This window comes from Dioscorea cayenensis, chromosome 6 (assembly GCF_009730915.1).
Source record: "Dioscorea cayenensis subsp. rotundata cultivar TDr96_F1 chromosome 6, TDr96_F1_v2_PseudoChromosome.rev07_lg8_w22 25.fasta, whole genome shotgun sequence".
NCBI classification, from domain to species: Eukaryota; Viridiplantae; Streptophyta; class Magnoliopsida; order Dioscoreales; family Dioscoreaceae; genus Dioscorea; species Dioscorea cayenensis.
Genome location: NC_052476.1, coordinates 3,882,732 through 3,891,746, shown reverse-complemented (window position 1 = coordinate 3,891,746; position 9,015 = coordinate 3,882,732). Strand labels below are relative to the sequence as shown.

The 9,015-nt window shown below is 31.9% G+C and overlaps 1 protein-coding gene across 1 annotated transcript; it reads right to left on the bottom strand.

Moving 5' to 3' along the window:
- Positions 1-4,060: 4,060 nt before the first annotated feature.
- LOC120263061 lies at positions 4,061-7,904 on the bottom strand. Its single transcript, XM_039270983.1, has 9 exons — positions 7,662-7,904; positions 7,430-7,558; positions 7,355-7,360; positions 5,510-5,810; positions 5,376-5,435; positions 5,214-5,296; positions 5,039-5,114; positions 4,467-4,838; positions 4,061-4,374 (listed from the first exon to the last, which is right to left on the bottom strand). Exons 1-8 carry the CDS (start codon positions 7,902-7,904, stop codon positions 4,804-4,806), a joined length of 933 nt encoding a protein of 310 aa, XP_039126917.1. The 3' UTR covers positions 4,061-4,374; positions 4,467-4,803.
- Positions 7,905-9,015: the final 1,111 nt, after the last annotated feature.

Sequence of the window (9,015 nt, the reverse complement as noted above, 5' to 3'; positions counted from 1 at the left end):
TTCATTTGTGTTAAAAATATTATCAAAAACATTTCGCTCAATATGCATGACATCCAAATTGTGGCGAATAAGATTGGTATGCCAATATGTCAACTCCCAAAAAAATACTTTTCTTCACCCAATGATGGTTGTCTCCATAGCCTGGAACCCTTTCAGTACTGACATTGTTGCCATATGTAATATTAGGAAGAGAATTAATTCTTATCAATATTTCTTCCCCTGAAAATCGAGGAATCGGAGAATCACGCTCCACTCTATTGCTGAACTTATCTCTTTGCTTCCTGAATGGATGATCTGAAGGTAAGAATCGACGATGACAGTAAAAAAAACATGGCTTCCTACCATGATTTAATATAAAAGACTTTGTATGTTCCATGCAGTATGGACAAGATAATCTTCCATGAGTACTCCACCCAGACAAGATCCCATAGGTGGGAAAATCATTAATTGTCCACAGTAATGCAGCACGTAATGTAAAATTTTGTTTCCTATATGCATCATATGTCATACAACCATCACTCCACAACTGTTTCAAGTCATCTATTAGGGGCCGTAAAAAAATCAATGTTTTGATTTGGATTTCCAGGAATGACCATACTAAGGAATATGTACGGTTTTTTCATGCACATCCATGGTGGTAAGTTGTACACAGTAAGCATTAGTGCCACACAGAATATGATTTTGAAGCGGGGCCAAATGGATTGAAACCATCAGCACACAACCCAAGCCGAACATTTTGAGGTTCCATAGCAAATGATTCATGGGTGAGATTGAAGTGTTGCCAAGCCTCACCATCAACTGGATGTCGAAGCACTCCATCATTACTTTTGTTATATGCATACCAAGTCATGTGTTCAGCAATTTTGGAAGACATATAAAGCCTTTGAAGCCTTGGTACAAGTGGAAAGTAACGCAGAATCTTAAAAGGAATCCTTTTTTTTCTTTTGCCACTTGACTTACTTGGCTTATATCGGGGATGTCCTCATATTGAGAAAAATTCTAACTCAATTGTTTCTCTATAAAACAACATGCAATTTTTTGGGCATTCATGAATTTGGACATAACCAAGTCCAAGTTTTGTTAGTCTCTTCTTCATTTTATAAAAATCTTCTGGTAAACATTTATCTGCTGGCAACATGCTCTTTACAACTTTTATGAGACGATTAAAACATGACTCACTTATGTTAAATTCAACCTTACAATTTAAAAGTTGAGAGACAGCTGATAACTTTGTATGGTTTACACATCCAGACCACAACTTTTCATCTGCATCTTGTAACAAAGAAAAAAAGTTGGAAGCACTTGGATTTGGACTTTCACATTCTACCCTTGTTTCATTACCTTGATTAGCATCAAAATCAAAACTCCCCATTGCTTCATCCATAACCATCCTCACATATAAATTTTCATTTTGCCCTTGACATATCGGTTCATTGTCAGCCCTGCTATGTGATGACTCTCCAGTCGGTTGTTCTCCATGTAAAATCCAAGTAGTGTAACCATAACAGAAGCCTTTAAGAAAAAGGTGCTTGCAGACATTGTCAGAAATTTGCCATTTATTATTTTGACAACCAACACAAGGACATCTAATTTTATTCCCACGGACGAAATCATGTTGAGAAAATGCAAAAGAAATAAAATCCTCAACTCCATTGAAATAGTTAGGCGTAATGAACCCATCATTGAGTCTCGAATACATCCAAGAACGGTCTCTATCCATTTCGCAACTCTATTAGTATCATATAAATTTGGTAAGTTCAAGCCACTCAAACAAAAGTAGACTACTCTATTAAAAATGGAGAAAAATATTCTAACATAATATTCCCTTAACTAAAAAAAGATAATAATGCTTAATTCTTTAAGATATATCATCATCCTAATTATATTCTATTATATTTCTTTTTTATTAACTTAAATGATATGTTTTACTAAAATAAAGCCACATTCATGAAAAGAAAAAGAGCAAATTTCAATGCTTAGTACTATTATATGAACATTGATTGCTATTTAAACAATAAGGATTCATTTGTTAAATAACTATAATAACTAAATGCCAATTCTCACACAAATTTCACTAAAAGGACAAATAGCATGAATGAATCAACTCACTAAATTCTAATTTATTACATTACATGTCAATTTTTAAAGAGACAAATATGACTATAAAGTAATAGAAAACCCAAAATTAGCATGAATCAGCTCACTCAATAATTCTTCAGAATTTGATATTGCATGCAATCTTCTCTTGGCACCTTTATCGTAAAAATAATCTGAATACAATAATTAATAATAATCATGAGTTAGGATATATATATATATATAACATACACATGGACCCACACAGACATGCATATGCCATTAACAACTTAGCCCACACACACAAGAAAATATATGTTTATAGAGATGTGTGTTGTATGATTCATATGAAGAAATTTTTTTTAGTGGTGGGAAAGAGCTTTTCATCTCCAAAGCCAATTTTAGGTCTAACATGAAAGGGCCACAGATTGCCAGCCATGATAGCTTGAGATGATACAATCTCTTGTAATAATATATGGAAAATCTAAAATTTTATGAAAATTCAATTGAAAATCATCTGCAGAACATCAAACACAAACAAGAAGAAAATCTTAAAGATAGAATTAAAGAAATTAGTGAATCAGATCCATTTCCTTTGCATCTCACATGAAACAAAATACATCAGTTTTGGCAAATATTCATAAAAATACCTCATCGTTAGAAACCAGAATTTCATATAAGGTCAACCATTATTTTTTTTAACAATTATTTTTAGGCATATAACAATAATTTATAAATAAATATAGCAAAATTCAAGGTTTGGCAAACTCGATCATAAAACAAAATATTTGGAAGCAGAAGTAGAAGCCTATTTGAATGTGGTGTGAAGATTAAAAATATGCTCTTAATTATTTAGTTAATTCAAATCCCAAATCAGCAAAAATCTATATGGTAATAGGATAAACAACCACATGATGCCCTATAAACCATTAGGTACATAGCTAAATATGTTTTCACCAACTATACAAAGAATTTGTTGCTCGTCATTCATAATCTCTAACCGTCTTTATAGTTTCAAATGTGCATCTTTTTCTTTAAAAAAACAAAAATATAAATGAACAATTTATATTAAACAAATTGTTTAGTATTAATTAGTTAATATTCAGATAACTCAACTGTATTATATAATTCATAGTTTTGAGAGGTAGGAATAAATCAAATATGCTATAAAGTCTGTTTTTATCAACAATAAAAAGAACATGAAACAACCTTCCAACTCAACCACACAGCCTTGCCAGAGTACACTAATCTCATAGTTAAATAATTGAATTAATTTTTTTTTTCACATGTACAGATAAATTAGGCCCAATAAATCAAACAACACTTTCAACAATCAACCAATCAAACTGATAAAGAAACAAATACATGGAAACAAGATTTTAAACATGGACAACCAAACTAGCAAAAATCACTTGTAGATCAATAATCACTGCGGTGAAAATAATATAAATATAAAATTATATTGGACACACCCAACTGATAACAACATCACTATCACAACATAAGTGGATCCACAAGATTTTTAATGCAGAAAACTTAATTGGAAAAAACCAAAAACCACATGGCTTTGTTCAGATAAATAATCTTTAGTATTAAAATAATAAGAATACAAAATTCTATTGACACATTCAAATGATAATAACTTCAATATCGCCATTTTATTGGTTGATCTAGAATAATATTTTTTTTTCTCAAAAACTACAATTTCTAAAGAAATCGGTTTAGAAAATCTCACTAATAAAAAAAGCTTTGAAACTGGTAAAATGTAAAGCTTGGTGAGAAAATTATGTGACTGAAATAACATTAGTGCTATTTATCCAATTTCTTTCTTTTCTGCTCAACAGACACATCCAATGAAAATAAAATTTTTAGCTGCTCCCACAACTGAAAATTGTTTGTTTGCCTCAATACGTTGGCTTAATCTCACTCCCTATCTCAAACATCTCCGGTCAGCAGCAGTAGCAACTGTGTTATTGATGAAACAATTAAAACAATTAATTGACACACTTTCGCTTGAAAATTTTCTCAAATTACTGAATAACAGAGTTGCAAGATTAACAGAACATAAATGGCATGTATAACTAAGAAGCAATCAGGAATTAAAAAAAAAAACGAATTGGAGACTGGTGAATGCGGCCGAGGGACCACTTCGGCTTCGTGTCATTTCATTTGGACAAGGCTACTTGAATAGTCAAGAAATGGAGACAAAAGAAATTGGAAAAAGTAAATAAATGAAAGAAGGGTACCTTTGGAGGGATATTAGCAGCAGAACAATGGACAATGATAGGGTCAGCGCACCTGCAAATGCACAAACTTATATTGGGCACCATGAATATGTCTGCTAAAAACAAGAGGCATTTTTTTTAACCTTACAATGAGCAGCAACTAACCTGCAAGATTAGTGCTTGGAATGGTAAGGGAGGATCTGACACGAGGGACAAGCACAGCTTCGTTGCTGACAGCTTTGGATGCTGTAATTTCTTCTAAGCGTTTCCAAATTAATTCCAGCTTATCTTGCAATTCTCTTTCCTTGGCCTTGTTTTCTTGGAATTTTGTTAAGCATTCCTTGAAAATTTCTTAGTCAGCATCCAAAAAGAACTTCCTCACATTCAAAGTTAGGCTTTGCGCACAGTCTGGTTCCAGTGCTCTTGTGTGTTCTTCTCTAAAGCTGGGAAGATGATCGGTAGAATGACCTTCTAGTTTTGGGTTATCAAATTTCGCACATGATCATTGTTCTGTAGAAATAATGGCCGTTCGGCTACCTGGAAATTTTAAATGAACTTAAATAAAATCCAAACAAAAGGATGAGTTTTAACTTAAATAAATGAAAACACTAGATAATTTAGAGAGCATAACGAAGAAATAGAATTTCAGTTGCCCCCACATTCAAATAGGAAATCAGTTTATCAAACCAAATAAACCGAGTCAAACTTCAATCAAGAACATCATAATTCTCACAGACCTTGATTGAATTTCCTCAAGTTCACATCAACACCAATAATTCTCGAAGCCCCTGAGATCCTCAAGCAATCGGCCGCCTGTTTGTGAATCATCATCAATATCATTAGATACCTATAATCTTATATGTTCGTATTATATTAAGCTAGTTTGAATTATATCATTGAAGGATAGCTCACCGCAAGTCCTATAGCTCCAAGGCCGAAAACAACAACCAATGATCCCTTTGCTGGTTTTGCTACATTCAAAACAACACCAAGACCTTCAAAGAAAACAAAGAACTTGAGCAACAATGACATGCAACAGTTAATGAATGGAAACATGAACCAAGAGTTTTTTACCTGATGAAATGCTACAACCAAGAATGCAAACTTTATCAAGGTTTGCTAATCGAGAAATCCCTAGAAAGAGTGAAGCAAAGTGAATAAAAGACATGAGACAATGAAATAGGATTTGGGGATTTGGAGATCCTCACAGATGGTGCTGATCTTCAGTGCTTTTCCCAGGCGAACCAACCAAAGGAACAACTGTTTTGTAAGCCTAGCAACACAAACACTCTCAATAACAAAAAGGAAATGAGATGAGGGCCGGCGGTGGCGGGTTGCTTCCGAATCACATAGTAGAGTGTGAAGAAAAATATGTGATGAGATCTGGCGGTGGCGGCATCGGCGGAGATGAGGGCCGGCGGTGGCAATGAGGCAATCTTGTGAGAAGGAAGAAGGGAAGAAGCCAAGGTTTTTTTTACAATGAGGGATAAAGAGAGGAAGAAGGAAGGGCTAGGTTTTCTAACACAATGAACAATCTCCACCATTGATCATAATGATCAATGGTGGATATTAATCCAAACTAATAATTTAATATAAATTATATTATTTAAATGTTCACTACTAATCACTACTTAAAAATATTACAAATAATTTATAATTAATATTAATTTAACATTAATCATATAAATTAACTATTATTCTTTATTTCATTATCACAAAATTATTTAAAAGTATTTTCTTGATAATAACTTATATAGATAATTATTTTTAACATAAATCAAAATTAATATAAATAATTTTAGATAATAAGGTTTATTAAATATTATAATTTATTACCAACGGAATTAAACCAACGGAATAACATTGACATATTCGTCGGTAAACCTTCAACCCTAAAAATTTAGCATGAACCTTACAATACCAACGAACCTCCGTCGGCAATATTACGTCGGTAATATTATTAAATTAAACCAACGGAATTCCGTCATTATTAATAAAAAATATCTGTCAATATTCCTTTGGCGCCAAGAGAAAAATATAGTGGGTAAATTAGCAATGGAAATCTGTCGGTGTCGTCGTCGGTAATATGGTCGTTATTATAAATTTCAACCATATAAAACTCCGTCGGTATTTTGTCGGTAATCTACCTGGTTTCCGTCGGTAAAAGAAACTATTCCCAACAGAAAGGAATCCGTTGGAAAAACTCCGTCGGTATTGAACTGTTTTCTTGTAGTGTTTGTTTTTTTTTTTTAATTATAAGAATTTTTTTTTTTGGGATCTATGATGGTAGTAGAGGGAGGAAACTAATAAGCTTCATCTCATAGCCCACCACTGAATCTATTCAAGATGCGGGGCTCCACTCTTGAAGTGTTGATCAATTCATAGAATTTAAGCATTAAGACTACATCTATGAGAAAGAGAGTTAGGCCACTATTCAAATTTAATCCAAGTCTCCAAGTCATGACTTGTAATTGAATTTGGCTATTTAAATATATTTTAAAGTTTTATCATGATGAATTAATTCTAATAAACTGAACCATCACCACTGTGGTCTCAATTTTCAATATACTAAAATCATCATCTCGCCTTAATTTGTTAGCTTTTTTTATAGGATTTGGGTTTTTCACATAAATCCGTCAGTTTATAATTTAGTTTATTTTTACTCATTAATTATGTGTTTTTTCATCAATAACAAATGAAACAAATTTTTTTAGAAAATTTTAATTTCCCATAATTTAGTTTTGTAGTCAAGAAAAAAAAAATTAAAAAAAAAAACATTATGGAAGAAGTGGAAAAAAAATAATAAATTAATTAAAAAGATTTTCTTTTACTTGCTCAACGAAAGATACACGAACTTGAAGAACGAAATATATATATATATATATATCACAAAAGAAACATATGAAAGACACGCAATCAACCTCTAACTGTTTTATCAAAAACACTACTTCTAGCTAACTCCATCATCAACCATTACCACATCCCCAAAACCATGAAACCCTATTCAATATAAATCTCATTCTCCTTTTAGCCTTCAACAAACATCCACGTACTGAAACCTGCAAGAAAGAATAAGAAAATTCTCATATATTAATAAACTAAAATATTATAATATGTTAAAAACATACCTCACTTACATTGACATGCCTTTCATCATCTTTATTCATTCTATAATAACTCCATTCCCTTCTTTTCAAACAAGTCACAGTTCTATACATCCAGAACCTGAATTTCCTCCTTGAACTACCACTCCTCATCTACATCATACACACATATTCAATTTGGTCCTTGAAATGAATGCGAGAGCAAAGTTGAGAGACTAAAAGTACACTATATATCTAATGAGATTCAGTGGCTTACACAGTGACTTCGATCTTTGAATGCGGCCTTCCATTCAATCCAATTTGGTCTTGATATCGCCTTCGTGTTCGACTTCCTTAGTTGTTGAGAGTATGCAAGAAGGAGTGCTTTTCTGTCATAGCCAAGAGCACTACTTCTTGTTCTCCTTTGAGTTTGGTTAGCAATGCTTGATTTTTGAAGCATGTTGGAGATGCATGGTTCTTCATAGATGGTGATGATGACTTTGTTGTTTCTCTTTTGCATTGGTTTGCTCTTGGTTTTCTTCAATGTTTTGCATGCTAATTAAGTGACTTAACTTTGCATGAAGTTTGGAGTGTTGTGAGTTTGAGAGCAGATCTTGTTTTGTGGAGCTTTGGAAAGTAGTTGTGCGTCCGGTTCTCCCTCTCTTGTTTGTGGCTCTTAATTAATTAGGTTTCTTTTCTATTCTTTTTAATTTATTTATTGGTTGTGGTTTTGTTATTTTTAATTTTAAAATTATTAGTATGTGCCAATTTATTATAGAATAACCTTTGTAATTTTAAAAGAATTATAAATATATCATTAATTTATATTTTTATGTTAATGAAGATTGAGAGTGCTGGGATAAAAAAAAAAATTAGCAGCTGATGGTTGACGTTCTTATTCCTGGTATCTTTATTGACATATACTGACATATAAATCATATTTGGATATTAATATAAACCTTTTAATATATTAAAATCCTAATTATATTTTAATATTTGCCATGACCAACAAGACTTCTGTAATTAGATGGCTAAGTTTCCTTTTAATTTTAAATTCATACTCTTGAGAAACCAAGCACAGGAAAGCATCATACATTTATCTTTGCAGAAAAAAAATTATGCAAAACTTACTAACAAATCATTTTGTCTAATGTCATTATATTTATATATATATTTTAAAAAGGCTTTCAATTGGCTTTTCTCCACAGAGTATTGATTATAGTTACAAAAATATTAGGGACTGGTTGAGCATGCATGTTTTTTATTATAGTTACAAAAATAAAGATTAAGTCGATGAATGACAAATTTATTATAAGTGGAAAATGGTTACCCTATTATTGCAAAATAGAAATATAAAAAAATAAAGAAAACAAAAATAAAAACAAAGATAAGAAAAAGACATGAATAATAGAAAGATAGGGTAATTTTTTTTGCAGGGCACCAAACTATGACTTGTTTTCATTTTGAGGCCCAAACTTCAATTTGAATCAAAATAGTTACTCAATTTTAATTTTGTTTTACTGGGTGGTCACCCGAGAGATTTTGGTCCATTTTTGATGATTTGATATTAGAAAATTTTTGTCATCATATGAGATGGAATTACCAATTGGACGGACAATGTACCATGCATA

Coding starts and splice junctions, on each gene's coding strand:
- LOC120263061 (XM_039270983.1), bottom strand. CDS start 7,904: ATGCAAAAGAGAAACAACAAAGTCATCATCACCATCTATGAAGAACCA. Junction 7,559..7,661: donor TCAAAGATCGAAGTCACTGT/GTAAGCCACTGA, acceptor TGTATGATGTAG/ATGAGGAGTGGTAGTTCAAG. Junction 5,436..5,509: donor ACTGAAGATCAGCACCATCT/GTGAGGATCTCC, acceptor CACTCTTTCTAG/GGATTTCTCGATTAGCAAAC.